The sequence below is a fragment of the Lissotriton helveticus genome, chromosome 10, assembly GCF_964261635.1.
Source record: "Lissotriton helveticus chromosome 10, aLisHel1.1, whole genome shotgun sequence".
In the NCBI taxonomy this organism is placed as follows: domain Eukaryota; kingdom Metazoa; phylum Chordata; class Amphibia; order Caudata; family Salamandridae; genus Lissotriton; species Lissotriton helveticus.
In genome coordinates, this window is record NC_136071.1 from 602,291,955 (window position 1) to 602,309,100 (window position 17,146).

Consider the following 17,146-nt stretch of genomic DNA (forward strand, 5'->3'; position numbering starts at 1 on the left):
AGTCTATACAAGCACACTTAGCAACAGTAACTGCTTACTGAGAAAACCAACACTAGTCTATCGTTAACATTTCTGTTTTAAAAGCATTCAACAAAGGACTTAAGAGAGTAATCCCTTCAAGACTGCCTGCAGGCTTGGCACCTTCATGTTGCCCTTACTAGGCTCATAAGACCTCCATTTGAGCCTCTTCGTGTCCCCTGCGATTTCTCTCATAGAAGGTGGTTTTCCTCGTGGCTATCACCTCCATCAGAAGAGCAGGTGAACTCCATGCCATATCAGTGCATGAGCCCTGTATGTAGGCGCACATAAACCAAGTTGTCCTTAGAACTCACTCTTGTTCCTTCAAGTAAGTACTCGCCATTTCATGACAACCAATCCATTGACAAACACAGATTTTTTCAGTATACACCGCCAGGAGCACTTTAGATGTTAGAAAAACATAAGGTATTATATGGACAGTAAACAGCCTATCAGAAAAACAAAGCAACTCTTCATTACATTTGCACAGCCTCACCTAGGCAACCATATGTATAAAGCAAGTCTAGTCAGGTCGATTGCTAAATGTTTCCAAATCTGGTAGGGCAAAGCCATAGGTTATATTATGTACCTAGAGCACTTTCCACGCGTAAAAAGATGCTATAATGGCGTCCTCTGTAGCATTCCTCTTGCAGATGTTTGTAATACTGTTATGTGGTCCTATACTCACATCCATTAATGACTTCAATGGGAAAATCCAAGCCTATCAAGTAGCACTACTAAAAACACAGTTCCATACGTCTCCAGTTTCTGCTTGCAAGCCACTGCATTAAGGTTGAATATTGCTCCTAATTCTATATACATGATGTGATCTGCAGCAGCACACGCTGCAGAGGAAAGCATTTCTTACCTGTAACCATTGGTTGGCAGACTGTAGTGCTGTAAAATCACATGCGCCAAGCCCACCTCCTGGGATCCGAGCGCTGGGTGACACACACATTTTCATAGTTCTCCTTCACTTATTCTACTGATGTAGGTTCCTTAAGCAGTCCACCAACTTTATAACGCTTCACATCTACACAAATTCACCTACCCATTAGGGACTCTGTGGCCTTGTACATTATGGATTTTATTGAGGCATCATGAGTCACCTTGAAAATGAAGAAAACACACTTACAACGCCAGAGTAAAACGCGAGATTTGGGAGGGCGCACAATATACGCATCTACAGCACTAAAACCAATTGGGACTGGTATTGTGCTCCTAGTCCAGCCTAAAGGATGGTCCAAATAACGTATGTAATTAAAATGATTATAGTCATAGGTTCTTGTACAGCGCACGATTCACCAAAAAAGGTCTCAAGGCGTTTTCACTCCTTGTTCACATCTCCCGCTGCTCATGCCTTGGAGCCTCTTTTGTACTCCCAAAAAAGTCAAGTGAAGATCAGTGTACATTTGTATTTTGACTCTCACCAATACCACTCTTGGTTTTGCTATATTTTGCCCAGGAAGAAATATAGCTGAAGGATGTTACCATACAAGGTATTTCCTATGCAGAAATCTTGCACTCTGACAAAGATCCAATGGAATCACAAGTCAACTGGCAAGTCCTTCATGGACCCCTTTAACGGACCTAGGATATTCCGCTCACAACTGAGAACAAATACAGTGCATTTATTTCACAGGAGCTTTTATTTACAAGAGAGAGGGGGCAGGGAGAGAAGCAGTCATGTTTCTGGGGGAGGCTGCTGATGTTGCTTATTCTGTTTTTCCTGCTGGTCTGCAAACTGAATCTGAAGCTCCTCTTCCAACCGCTCCTTCGCCCTTACCACCTGGTGAAAAAGAGAAAAGGTCAGCTTGCACTATTTTAATCTCCGGAGGGAAATATTCACCCATTGTCGATACAACCCATATTGTCACAGACCACCAGTCCACAGCAAACTGGACTGGTGGTCTGTGTCAGTTGTATCATTAGAGCGGTGATTTCACCATGAAAATTAACAGATCTCTCTATATAAATGATGGAGGTAAAATCCACCTGTTTTGCACAGTGGTCAATATATCGGAGCAGGGTTCTGATGCACAAAAATAAAAAAAACTATAGGCATGTATAAAGAAATTATGAGGCGCTCAAATCTTACAAGTACAAAAGATTTTACTTTTAATTAGCAATGGCAGGACACAAGCAGTTCTTTCCGTAATTATGATATATATGAAATTAGTTACTTACCAGTAACTGCAGTTCTCCAACATTGGTATCTTTTATATATTCACATGCTTGAATCGTTCCCAACTGTCAGGCTGGGAATCTCCGGTACATCAAAATAGCAGTATGCAATGTAAAAATATACAACATGCAGTATATTGTCAAGGCGTCTAAGCTCTTTTCGGTGAGTAGTACACTACTTCGTAAACCCCAAAAAGGATTATTGATGGAATAGTAGAAGGCAACAGAAGTTAATTTGAGCGGAGGATATGAGAGTCTGTTAGTTGAATTGAATAGGATAATGGAGGGATAGAAGAAGGAAGAGTCTGAAAGTGTTATTTGGGAGATCATAGTAGTAAAATAAGGTTTGGGATGAGTCAAAGGAGAGCTACACGAGGGAAGGGTTCTTTTTGCGAGCTCAAGTACTAAAATTAGGTTTGGGGTGAGCCTAGGAGAGCTAGAGGAGGTAAGAGTCTAGAAAGGGCTATTTTGGATATCATAGTAGTAGTTTGAGGTTTGGTATGAGTCAGAGTGTGGCGGTAGAGGATATATTGAGAAAAGGTATAGGGTGACACAGAGTAGTTCATTGGAGAGAGTCAAGTGTTTTTTTCTTCTACAGTTGGTGTAAAGTAATAAAATATATAGATACATAACTACATAGAAAGGGTATACATGTCTAAAAAAAATACATAGATTTAAAGTTGAACTGTATAAACTCATACTTTCAAGTGTTGCTATACTTGAAGCTAATTTATATGTGTATTTTTATAACTTTTTTAAATTTGATATTTTCCTCAATATTTTAATGGTGGAGTACTTGTAGATAAACTAGTTATGATCATATTTACATATTGTGATAGATTAGTAAAGCGGAGATCCATAAGCATATATAAATCAAATAACATATGAAAGCTATGCAGTGACCTATAAACATGTTAAGCATAGAATATATAAATATATATTTATATTTAACCTATGCATTTGTTACACAGACCTAGACAATATCTATATGTTTTAAAAACTATAGTCGTCATACATATTTGTACAGAGAAATAAATAGGTCTAGATACATGCATATAATCAAATATAAATGTTTACAAACACAGGGATATGCTGTATTTTAGTGTTTGAATATGGTGGTTATGTAGGAAAGAGCCAACTCTTCAGTAGTCTTCAAAAGATTAGATAATTATCTGTGACTCTTATGTTTGGCGGTAATGAATTCCATAGTTTGGCTGCTTGAACAGAGAAAGATGTACCACCTACGTTTTTTTCATGTTTGGTGGGGTTTTGAGGCGACGTGCCAATCTTTAGCGGAGGTTCTTTCGTTGAATGAATTTGGTGATTTTATTACAGATGAAAAGCGGTCCTTTTCCATGTATTGCTTTGTGGGTAATACACAGCTGCTTGAAGGCGGATCTTCTGGCAACCAGTAACTAATGTAGAGCCCTTAAAGCAGGGAGATGTGGGTTTGTGGCTTTACATGTAGGAGTAGTCTGGCAGCAAGGTTTTGAATCCGTTGCAGTCTTTTCATAGTTGAAAACAATATTCGTGGTAGAGGCAATTGATGTAATCCTGTTTAGACAGCACAAGAGAGATTAAAGCTGGGACCTAGCATAGAAATCCCAGGTGGGGGAAGATGCATTGCAGAGTTTTCTTAGTAATGAAGCTTGATCTTGCTCATTTGTCCACTTGGGCATTCATTGATAACTTAGAGTACATAGTAATTTCAAGGTTTCTTACTTCCGTAGATACTTTAGAAGGTGGATCGTCAGACCGGGCGCAGAGTGGGTCATCATTTTTCCAACTGCCTCCTGTATTTCAGTTTTGGAAGCATGGAATTTCAGATGGCTATAGGTCATCCACTGATGACCTGCCTGACTCTGAGGCAACTGAAGACTTGAGCTTCCAATGTTTTTGGGGCTTTCCACTTTTAGAAGTATTTGTGTGTCATCTACATAGTTGTAGCATGTGAGCTGAAATTCATTGAACATTGTAGATGTTGAAAAGCATGGATGAGATGATAGAGACTGGGGACCCCTGCTTTTGTGAAGTACGGTTTGGACGAGAAAGGGGGAGCATAGGTGGTATTTGTTCTGTTTCGAAGGTAGGATGTGAATCATTCGAGAGCAGTCCCCTCTATGCCGGCTTCATAGAGTCTTCGCATTAGAGTGTCATGGTCAACAGCGTCAAAGGCAGCCAAGATGGCCAAGAGAAGTAGTGCAGCAACCCTGTTCTGGTCTACTGTGTTTAAAGTTATCTTCACTGAATTGTGATATCTGAGTGAATGCTGCTCTTTCTATCAGTTTGCCGAGGAATGTCCACTTTTAATTGGTCTGTAGTTGTTGGGGTCATTCAGGTCCAGGTTATTTTTCTTTAATAATAGGCATAGGCAGGGCTTTTTCAGGTCTTCTGGAAAGATTAATGTAGTTACATTATTGATGATTCTTCTTACTGGTGTGGCAGCAGAGGTAGTAAAAAATGCTGTTGAAGATTTGTGGAGGACCAGTGTCAGAAAGGCAACTGGATGGCCTGCTTCTTTTGACCAGATCCATAAATTCACTAATGTAAAATAGCCATAGGCCTGAAACAACATAGTATGTTTGGTAACACATCCACCTCATTTCAAAGAGCCCAAACTTCAGCCAATGAGGTGGACGCTTAAGCTCTCCTACTCCCCTTAGAGGCCAGCATAGCTCAGATTTCAAAGCACAAGTGTGAGAGGAGAATGCAATGAGTTTCTAACCGGGAAGGAGGGAGGGCAGCATGTAAATATATAATACCAATGTTGGGGAACTGGAGTTACAGGTAAGTAACTAACTTCTTCTCCAACATTGGATCTTTTATATATTCATATGCTTGATTCAGAATAGTAAGCAGTACACATTCTGCAATACAACGGAATGGGAAGCAGGCTTACCTATAGTGAAACAGGTTTCTCAGGACTGCCTGTTCCACTGCTGTATCAGCTTCTGCTTTCACGTCTAGGTACTAATACTTTGTGAACATATGCCTGCTCCCCCAGGTGGCTCTGCATGGCAGATGTCTTTCAAAGTTACCCCAGCATAGAGAGCTGCAATTTAAGCAATACCCCTGGTGGAATGCGCCCTCACTCTTCCCTGGGGAGGACGACTTAAAGAAAGCTATACAGGCTGACAGCCAAGCTGCTGTCCCCTGTTTAGACATGGCTTGGCCTTTTCGTGGCTCTGCAAATGATAGAAAGAGCTGGTCTAATGTGTATATATCCTTTGTTTTGTCTATACAGAATTTGAGAGAGCTACACAAGTCTAGAGAATGTAATGAGCTCTCTGCTGGGGAATAAGGATTGGGAAATAAAGATCTAAGAAGGACAGGCTCATTCAGATGGGAATCCTTATGAACTTTAGGAATGAATTTAGAATTGGTTCCGAGTATCAATTTGTGCAGGTGGGCTCCTCATTCATCCATGGATGCACCCGTGGTGAGTAATAACCTTTCTGTTATTGGCAGAAGAGAAAGACCTGCATTTAGGTGTTCTGGAATTCTCTACCAGATCCGAGATTGTTTCGTGGATCTTATCTTCCCATTAGCCTTCCACCTGTTTTCATTGCAAATCCAGCTTCTGCAGAACAGGTCTCATACGAGGCCTGCAAAATGGAATGACACCTATACATGATGCCGTCATACCCATCAGGGACTTGTATTGCCTCACTTTTATCAATTGCTTTCCAGCAATAGTCTGACATTGTCTGTAACTTCCTCATTCTTTCTGCTGATGGAAAAGCTTTTCCCAACTGAGTGGTGAGTATTGCTAACAGAAATTGGATCTTTGTTTGGGGTACCAACGATGATTTCTCCCTGTTCAAAGTAAAACCTAGTCTCTGGAAGAGTTTGACGCAAGCCTTCAGGGAAGCTCTTGAGTTGTTTTCTGGATGGCGCTTTGACGAACCAGTTGTTTGGGTATGGGAACACCTGATGACCTTCGCTTCTTACTAAAGTGGCAATAGAAGCAAGACATTTGGTGAATGTCCTTGGCGCGGACTGGTAGTGCAGACCAGCTACTGAAAATCAAAAGAACGTCCTGTGTTTTCGATGAAGTATGTGGAAGCAAGCATCTGGAAGGTCCACGGAGGTAAAAAAAATTACCCTGCATCATCAGGAGGACGTCTTGCAGAGTAATCATCTGAAATAAATGTTTCTTTAGATACTTGTTGACCTTTCTAAGAAACAGTATTGGCCTTCATTGACCTTTATTATTAGGAAGAACCTGGAATAGAACCCTTGATTCCTCTGCGATCTGGTGACAATTTCTATGGCTCTTTTGGAAAGAAGCAAACGAATTTCCATTTTCAGCTCCTCAAAATGAAGAGATTTCTTTCTGGGTGACAAAACTGTGGGTCTCTTGATAAACTCCAATGTATTTCCTGACAGGACAATTTGTAACACCCATGTCTAATGTTATATTCTTTCCTGCGCAGAGCAAAAAGGGAAATCCCCCGACCCCCCAAACTTCCGAGGACCCGACGGAAAAGTGGGAAGGAGGTGGGATTCAGGCTCTCTTCTGATTATCATTGGTTCGTACTTGTGAATAAACTCTCTTCCTTCCTGCAGACCTCCCATAAGTTTGCCTTTGGTGTCGATTAAGGAGGTTTTCTTGATCATATCCAGACTATCTTTGAGGATAAGGGTGTCCTTGACCTCCATACTAGTTGAATTCTGCTCTTAAATTTAGTGATCTTCATAAGCCCCGAAAATTAGTTATCCCAAATCTGTGATCCTGCAAAAGTCCTAACACCTTTGTTGTGCCAGTGTCCGTTTTAAGGCCTTGCAAAGCCTCATCAACATGTTTACTACAAAGCATTAGCCCATCAAAAGGCATATCCAGGATTTTAGATTGGGTATCATTACAGAAGGCTGTGGATTTTAAACAGCCTTGCTTTCTTAGCACAGTACCTCCTGCCAACTGGCAAAATCCTGTATTTGAGGCATCCAATGCCGTGTCATTGCTAATAAAAGAAGATGTTAGGTCTCCTTTCTTTATGATAGCTCCTGCCGTTCCTCTCTTATCCTCAGGAATGAGCTCAAGTAAGGGAGCAATGTTATGCCACATTTGGCGGTCAAAATGACCTAGAATCACCAGGGCATTTGCAGTTGCTGCCATGGAGGAAATTCTTTGGCCCAGATTATCAAAACGCTTGCCATCTTTGTCTGGCAGACTAGATGACAGCGTTATCGGGGTTTTGGTTCTTCTTTGAGCTGCTGAAGCAATTACTGGATCTGGTCTAGTATGACCAGTGAGGCATGCTGGAGCTGAATTGGGGGCTTTGTATTTCTTTTTCATATGCGGTATCACAGGTGGGGCAGTAGCAGGTGTCTGCGTTAATTCCAGACCTTCTGACCAGACATAAGCAAGAATAGGTATGAATTCAACATACTTCTAAGGTTGCTCTCTTAAGTCAAAGAAAACATGGTTGATCTAGAGAGGACATCGGTAGGTTTAATTTCTTGGCAGCTCTTTCAATCAATGAGTGAAATTTAGAGATATCATCTCTAGCATTTTACGTAATTGAGAGAATAAAATCTTGGCCATTATCATCCCTTCCATCACCATCTGGTGGTAGTTCACCTTCCTCTCCTTATTGGGATGTCTGCTCCATGGACCGACCAAATTGGTGTTGGAAGAGGTGGTAGCGGTGATAGCTGCCTAGGATGTGAAACTGGTAAAGGCGCAGGTTGAGGAGGAGGGAGGATGGAGCAGCAAGTAACCTAATTTTAGGATTATTTAGTTTATTGCGGTAATAACGAAGTAAAAGTATCCATCCTTTGAGGCAACGTTGAAAAGAATGCCCATTGGCACTTGGACAATATCGGTCTCTCTACAATATCTAGGAGATTTCTGCCTTAAATCCATTAGAGTACTTCCAGACTTGAACTCCTGCTAACACACAGTTTCACTGTAGGACTCCACATCTTCCATTGAGCCATGTTTAAAATATGGTACATATCTCACATCCAACTGAGTTGGGCTGTAAGCTGTCAGTGAGGCATAATCAGTAGCCTCCTCCACTTGATCTGACTGCAAAAACTGTACTGGAGGCACATCTATCACCTTTAAAGCTGAAAAAAAGAATTCTTCCGAGGTTTTCTATAGACTGCGCGGTGGCCAAATGTGATACCGTTGACGGTATGGTTGTCGTCAATGGTATGTTGTCGTTGATGATATGGTCATCATCGACTGTCTCCTTGCCGTCGACAGCATGCTAGACTCCAACTATATCTTAGTTGAAGGAATGCTCGACATCAACGGTGTTGTCATTTTAGACTATGGAGATAAAGACTTTGACTTTGATGAGGTTTCCTTTGAAGAAGACTTCATTTTTGTCACAGGTGTGTCTCTTTAGTGCTGAGACTCTGTTTTGTCAGCTCAGAACGTTGCTGCAGCGCTGTACCAAATAGATCAAGCTCAGAAAACTGTAAAAGTCTCCGATTGTGCGCTGCCTTCATGGAAATGCTTGGGGGGCACTTCTCACGGAATCTATAACAGAAAAGGGGTATCTCCTTTAGAAGGAGGTAAATTCTCTTTATTCAGAAGAAATAATGCCAACCTCCTTTCTCTGTCATTAAGAGTTTTAGTAGAGAAAGACTTACAGATCTTGCATTACGCTGACTTATGCTCAGGATAAAGACAATAAATACGCAGAGTGAGGGTCATCAGTGTAAATGTTCTTGCTGCCACGAGATAAACATGTTTTAAAAAGAGATCTCTTCTCTTTGTCAGCCATGGTGACAGTTGCTTGGCAGACCAAAAGATCTCCCTGGTCCAGAAATTCTAACAATCTTCCCTAAAAACAATTTGCGGTACAGTAGTGCTGAAGATAGGGCTGCTTCAAATCCAGGACAGCCCAGAATTGAAACAATTTCAGGTTCAGTGAAAGGTTAGAGCAGAGCAGAACGACCTGGGCTTGTGTTCTTTATGGTAACGTAATGATTTCCTTTTTGCCAATTTGAATGTGCACGACGTGCAGTAGAAATCTGAGCTATGGTGGCCTCTAATGGTAGTAGGAGTGCTTAAGCTTCCACTTCATTGGCTGAAATGTGGGTACTTTCAAATGAAATGGAGGTCTTACTGAACATACTATGTTGTTTTAGTCCTATGGCCATCTTACATTATACACTGTATGTTGGAAACTTTTTTACTGTATACTGCAATTTCATTGTACCGGGGATTTACAGCCTGACGACGGGGAATGATTCAAGTATGTGACTATATAAAAGAGCCAATGTTGGAGAAAAACATATAAATAAATAAATAAATATATATATATAAATAAATTATATATACATATATATATATATATACATATATATATATATATATATATATATATATATATATACACACACACACACTCTCCTGGTTTGCGTTCCTCGTTGATGAAAAAACCAGAGTCGGAGCCCAAATGCAGTAAACGGTGCTTTCAGATTTTATTTGGCAAGAAAAAACAACCCAACGCGTTTCGAGATCAGCCGATCTCTTGCTCACGGGATCTCGAAACGCGTTGGGTTGTTTTTTCTTGCCAAATAAAATCTGAAAGCACCGTTTACTGCATTTGGGCTCCGACTCCGGTTTTTTCATCAACGAGGAACGCAAACCAGGAGTGTGTTTATATTTAGGGGCTGGCGAACCCCTTCGGGAGCCCGCCGTTCCAAGAGGCAGAGGCACGCCATCTCAGCAGCGTGTGTTTAATATATATATATATATATATATATAAATAAAACATATATGCATGATATAGGACTTTACAAAGTGCTGTCAATATGTGATGTTCGATGATCTCACATATAAGATGCATGAACATCTTGTCAGTGGGATCCCTCCCGAAAAGAATGCCTGTGGCACTTACCTTTGATTGTAAGTAAAATGAACCCCCAACAGACTTGTCGTTTACTTTAAATAAATGTTCATAGTTCTGTAAAAAGAAAAAAAAAACTGGTTGATAAGATGCCAAAAGATTCATGATCACCTATTACATTCAGATATGGGGTTACATTCCACAATACTTATGTTGAAAGCAATGTACAGATGGATAGCAAGCAAGGGTTCTGGTCAGGTGAAAGCTAGGATACAGCTCATGAGTCTATGTCTTTAAAAACTATTTGGCAGAGGCCTTAAAGTAATCCATCCGCACCACACAAGAGGATAAGCTGGCATGAGCAACCAACTTTCCCTTTGAACTCTCTACTTCGTGAAGACTTTAGTGGATGAGAGCCTCAGGTGGAAAGTGGACTAATGGATAATATTTAGCAGGAGGAAGCTGGGGGGGGGGGGTCACAAGGTAAACATAAGGCGGTTTAATGTGACAGAATTAAAAGTCACATTTTGAAGGATAAGGTATGCACAATAATTTAAGAGAAAATAGACAGCTTTAAAAAAAGAATAAAATAGTTCTTAGTGTTAAAACAGGCCAAGGCACACATGGGTTGTAAATTAAAAATTTTAATTAGCGTTGCCATACAAAGATTTAAAAGAGCAGTGTGCAGGGATATATTCTTTCAAGGGCATTCCGTTCTATGATATGGGAACGTAGAAACACATATACATACACTGTACAGAGATACAAATGGAGCATTTTACGCAGTACACAGAACTAAAACAGAAATTCTGACCATGATATACTGCAATCTAGGGGCCCTTCTTTAACTTTCCATCCCAACCTTCCATCATCGGATGAGAAGAAAATCACTATTTTGCAATTCGCCAGTGTGCTGCTGAATAGAGTAGTTTTACAAGCAACATTAAAATATTGAATATTATTATTGTCAATGCTTTTCAATTCATTGATTAAATGTCAGTATTTTAACTCAACACCATTCAAACAGCTGACCAGCAGAGACTGTACTTTTCATATCTATAAAAACTACCAGTTTTGGAATGATTTTTCCTTTTTTTCCTGGGAGGTAGATAATCTTTTTACTTTCATTATACCTTACCCTAGGGAGGCTCCACAGTAGGGAGGAGATTGCTCAATGGTACAGTATAGGGAAAATATTAAATATTAATGAACATTAATTTTATATAAGTATTTTATATGTAGAACAAAATAAAATGCTCCAGCAAATATTAAACTAAATATATTTCTATAGTTGACATTAAAATATACATTTCCGACCAAATAAAAAACAATGATTATGCACAGATGCATAGAATTAAACCTAATTTAATTACAGTTTAATAAAAATTAGTGTCAAATAAATTTATAAAATAAAAAAGATTGTTAAAATACTTTATAGTTAAATCAAGTTTTTTTTTTAAATTAAATTATATTTATTTATTAATGTTAACTATTTTAAATTATTGTACTCAACATTATTTTCAATGGGGTTTTATTTTAAGTCCCTAACTCTGTTATTTTCTATGGGAGGGTGTTACAGTGTCAGTGTCATGTGTGATGCTGGACTTACTACGGTTCCTTTTTTGGCAGTAGTAACTTACACTTGTAAATCTGACTCCACCATTTTATCACAGGGTGGAGATATGCCAGTCAACACTTTGAGTAACTTTACGCTCAGATTTTGTGAATAGCTTAAATTAATAAACTAACTCAAAAGTTTAAGAGTAAATTAAACATGAAAATTACTCACAAGTGCAAGTTACCTTTGTGAATAGCCCTCAACAGTTTCTGTAATTGCGAATGACTAATGCTTTGCAACAAGATGGTTACACCTCTCAGCCTCCTTCGTTCTTGGGTGAGGGGAACAGAGTTCCCCCTCCAGAAATAGTGGTGTGGGGGGGGGGGGGACTCTGTACACTACTGTGCACCCCAACTTCCTTATCTAAACCAAAATACGTATTGCACATATCAAACACTGCTCTCACCTTCTTACCCATAAGCATATTTAGCAAAGACCTTCAACTCCTCTTTCCCACATTTTAAAAAGTTCAGATTCCACAGCTCGTTTGAATTTGGGGTTATGCTGTTGTGGTGCCAATGGAGAGGAACTATAATAAGGAGCAAACCATGTAATCAATCAATACCACAGCTCCATGAAGGGTTTTCCTTACACAAATACATATTTTTTGGCCAGATCCGTACTGCTGTACACACAAATGTCTGTTCGATATTGCCCAATTGTTTGACTGAGTGCATAAACTATCCGTTCAAACACCAACTGAAGTTCGGCTGTACTGTAATGCTCTATGTTGGGCATACCAATTCCCTCCTTTATTCCTACACAAAGTAAAATGCACATGTAATGGATAAATACTTACTGCTCATTTGGTACATGGAGTTCCTAGTTTTACTAATATTCAACTTTCAAAAAACAAATCAGTGGAGGCAGCCATTAAAAACCTCAGAACAGAATAAAGATGGCTCCTCGGCTAATCACAATTAAACCAGGGACACATAAGGACATGGACCCTGCTGCTCCCATCCTCCCTTGCTTTCACTCATTGACTGCTACCATCTCTACTCCTTGACTTCGCTTCTGTTCCTGCCTACTCTACCCACTCGGATCCCATTTTCATCCATGTATCTAATTCCTCTATTTGTACCCAACCTTCTCTCCATGCTGCCTCCTACCACCCCAACACAATCCTATTAGGACATACAGAAATATTTTTTTAAACTAAAAAACACACATACACACACACACGTGTGCGCGCACACACACGACACTGCATCATGTGGTAATGGTTGAAACAACCCTGCGAGCATGAAGAGGAAAACCAGTTCTGGTGTGATTCCAGCTAACTCAAGCAATTTGAAAAATGCATACAATGGCCTAAGTATACCATAAGTATCATACATCATACGTTGGAAATATGTATGTTTAATTGTTTTGGATTATTTTCTGCTCTTTGATTTTGCTTTTTTGATGGAGGAGAGGTTAATTTAGGTCTCATCTTAGTGGCAAGTAACTTCATCACAGAAGCTCTAGGTACCTAGGTGGTACTTGAATACAGTTTTTCAGAAGACTGAAGCTTGTGAAACTCTCTCCACTTGACCCTATAACATTACCTAGAGAGATCAAGTCATTTTTGTGGAAGACGTGTTAGGCAGACTTAAGCAGAACATGATTGGCAGAGGAGCTGCCTCCTGGCTATACTGGAATTAGAGGCTAAAAAGAACGTCAGAAGTAGTAACTAGCTTCACACAATGGAAGGCAAGCTCTGCTTGTTGGACCCTATGACAGCTTAGCTCAATAATAAGCAAGAAATGAGTGGAGAGAGAACACTGGGAATTGACAAGTCAGGGCCATTTGAAAGAGAGAGAAGAGCGCAAGTGCCAGGAAAAATTGAAGGTGGCCTGGTAAGATTGAAAACACCAAATCATCATCAAAACTCTGACCGCCTGGACTCGGGCCTCTGAGGCATAAAATGCTTGTAGAAAAAAAGAAAAAGGTAAAAAATAAACTTAAAAAATATGATGTTTATGGTATTGCCTTTATAAATAGTGTTGTTATATAGTGATGTTGAAAACAGGACATTAGCAGAGTTATTAGCAGAGTTACGATTCCACCCAGGTTGGCGGACACATTTGGAGGTGAAGGATGGACGTTGTGCATACAAAGAATGGCCAGGAGTGCAGTTTAGCTCTGGAATGTTTTCTACCGCTCCAAGCTGACCATCTTGAATGTATTTTGGCATATCAAACCAAAGTCTAGATTTACCCAATGTGCTCTAGAATATCAACCCAATGGTAGCTCGATTACTAAGTGTGTACTAAAATATCCTGTCAATGAGGGGACTTGCCTTCTCAATGTGCTCCAAAATACCAAATAACTCTGAGCTCACCTCCAGTCACTGCTCGAGTTCCCATTGTATGTAAGTTTTAGAGTTTCTATCCATGGTGAGCTTACTTTCTGAAGGTCTTCTACAACAATGACCTCACCTCAGGAACGTATTTTACAATATCATGTTACAGTCTGTTAGTCTTCAGACATGCTCTAGTTTATCAAACTACTGTGATTCTACCGCAGCTCCATTCTAGATGAACGCTGGAACATGAAACGAATAGCTATCCTCACTAGTGGAATGTGTCTATAAAGTCAAACCATGGTGAATTTTCATATGGTCATGGCCTCAACTGCCTGTACTCAATGAGCTCTGGAACATTTTATCCACAAGTTCCACAGGACCCATGAAATGCAAGACACCCTTAATCAGCTCTGGTCTTACCATTAAAGTTATGGGCCTTTAGTCCCAGCATGCAACACACTATTTGCTAAAATGTCAGGTATATCTCAAGATATCCAAGAGACATGGCAAGCTACATTGAACCACTCTGGGGTCCTAATTGTTCTTTAGAATAACAAGCCGCTATCCGATTTTCTGCTCTGCATGTTTTCTACACTATCAGCCTTCTACCAGCGATAAACGTATGTAACAAGATCTAGAACGGCAAGATCCTGCCTAAGCTTACCTTCTGAGTGTGTTCTATAATTTCAGGGCATTGTATGACCTTACCTTCTGTATGTCTTCTTGGCTGAGTTTAGAGACATTCAGTATCTGTTGCGCTTCTTGAAGGCTGATTCCAGACAGGCTGGAGGCAGCAGCCGACTTGTGCCCAGCCCGGCCACGGGCATCTGCTGCCGCTCGACTCGCTGAGAAACACACAAGAGGTAAGAAGACTGTCAGCTAAATCTCAGACACATGGTACGCAATAGGGAATTAAAAAACACAAAGAATTTCAGAAATCCTAGTTATGCGCCACAAAACATACTGACATTGTTAACCATATTAAGTAGTGTGTATCCTAAAAGGCATATAATTTTGAGTTCACCCAGTTAAACATTAAAATGACTGCTATTAAAAGTCCTTTTAAAGAATTAACTTAAAGAATTAAAATCTTCCTACTTGTGTAATAAACTGGGTTGCCCGATCAAATCTAGTTCAGTCACTTCACAGGTAGTTCTAGCTGTCTTTGTGAGGAGAGGGAACACAGATATATGCTTATTGTAACACAAATGTGAGTGTTAAAGTAGTATTAGGTTCAGCTTAGTTAACAATATATAGAAAGTGAAAAACATGATGGTTTATACTCATGAAGATAGGTGGATTTTCCAAAACATTGAGGAAGTCCCATGTCTAAAGCAATGTTCCCTCTTCAAACATCACCATCGAAGAGCAGAAGTAGGTCAAACTGGCAAACTACTTAAAAACAACCACTGGTATGATCCAGAAGGAGGCAGTCTTTTCTAGTTACGGCCCTAATAGCATGCAATTTTTCCCATTCAACTTTGAGTTGAGCAAATTATTTGGATTCTATTTTCTCATTCAGTTTCTTCTAGAAAAGGCTTCAGAAATGCTGTTCAAGCCCTAGAACACTTGCATGTGGATTGTGTAACGACCTACTATATAGCTTCTCAGACTCCACACTGGCACCCCTTAGGTGCTTTTTGCACTCAGCAGCAATTCTCATCCATGGTCAAAAGAATACTTATCTCATCACCACCGACCTGATAGAACTCAATTGACTCCCCTTTCTGACCTGCACCATCTTCAAGGCCAGCCGTATCATTTACAAATTATATATAGCACCCCACTTATCTAGCAGAGAAGGTAAAAACAAAAAGGTCACCATCTCTGGATGGTCTTGGCAAATCCATAGCCAGGACTCCATCAGGCTTCACAAAGCGTGAGAGGGTGGCAGTTGTGATTTTAAAGTTTAGTTTTGCAGTTCGCCTGCTGCCAGTGCCTGTTATCATAATGCCCCCCGCCCTGTGCCGCCAGTGCCTCTCATCATGATGCCCTCATGCCACCAGTACCTCTCATCATGATGCCCCTTCACCCCCTTTCCGCCAGTGCCTCTCCTCATGATGCCCCCGCCCTGTGCTGCCAGTGTCTCTCATCATGATGCCCTCATGCCACCAGTGCCTCTCATCATGATGCGCCTTCACCCCCGTGCCGCCAGTGCCTCTTATCATAATGCCTGCCGCCAGTGCCTCTCATCATGATGCCCTCATGCCACCAGTGCCTCTCATCATTATGCCCCTCCACCTCCCTTTCCGCCAGTGCCTCTCATCATGATGCCCCCGTCACCCCACGTGCCACCAGTGCCTCTCATCATGATGCCTCCTTCACCCCCGTGCCGCCAGTTCCTCTCATCATGATGCCCTCATGCCACCAGTGCCTCTCATCATTATGCCCCTTCACCCCCCTTTCCGCCAGTGCCTCATCATGATGCCCCCTTCACCCGTCGTGCCGCCAGTGCCTCTCATCATTATGCCCCTTCACCCCCCTTTCCGCCAGTGCCTCATCATGATGCACCCATCACCCGTCGTGCCGCCAGTGCCTCTCATCATGATGCCCCCGCCCTGTGCCGCCAGTGCCTCTCATCATGATGCCCTCATGCCACAAGTGCCTCTCATCATGATGCACCTTCACCCCCGTGCCGCCAGTGCGTCTTATCATAATGCCTGCCGCCTGTGCCTCTCATCATGATGCCCTGCCACCAGTGCCTCTCATCATTATGCCCCTTCACCCCCCTTTCCGCCAGTGCCTCATCATGATGCCCCCTTCACCCGTCGTGCCGCCAGTGCCTCTCATCATGATGCCCCCGCCCTGTGCCGCCAGTGCCTCTCATCATGATGCCCTCATGCCACAAGTGCCTCTCATCATGATGCACCTTCACCCCCGTGCCGCCAGTGCGTCTTATCATAATGCCTGCCGCCAGTGCCTCTCATCATGATGCCCCTTCACCTCCCTTTCCGCCAGTGCCTCATCATGATGCCCCCGTCACCCCACGTGCCACCAGTGCCTCTCATCATGATGCCCCCTTCACCCCGTGCCGCCAGTGCCTCACATCATGATGCCCTCATACCACCAGTGCCTCATCATTAAGCCCCTTCTCCCCCCTTTCCGACAGTGCCTCATCATGATGTCCCCTTCACCCGTCATGCCGCCAGTGCCTCTCATCATTATGCCCCTTCACCCCCCTTTTCGCCAGTGCCTCATCATGATGTCCCCTTCACCCGTCGTGCC

General features: G+C 41.5%; 1 protein-coding gene across 1 annotated transcript in view; it reads right to left on the reverse strand.

Annotated features, from left to right (window-relative positions):
* Positions 1 to 1,648: 1,648 nt before the first annotated feature.
* The window catches only part of PAM16 (presequence translocase associated motor 16), a 73,795-nt gene continuing 58,297 nt past the window's right edge, over positions 1,649 to 17,146 (reverse strand). The window contains exons 3-5 of the mRNA XM_078663138.1: positions 14,630 to 14,766; positions 10,065 to 10,130; positions 1,649 to 1,807 (exon numbers count right to left, since the gene is read on the reverse strand). Coding sequence (XP_078519264.1) covers positions 1,703 to 1,807; positions 10,065 to 10,130; positions 14,630 to 14,766 — 308 coding nt within the window. The 3' untranslated portion in view covers positions 1,649 to 1,702. The remainder of the gene's footprint in view (positions 1,808 to 10,064; positions 10,131 to 14,629; positions 14,767 to 17,146) is intronic.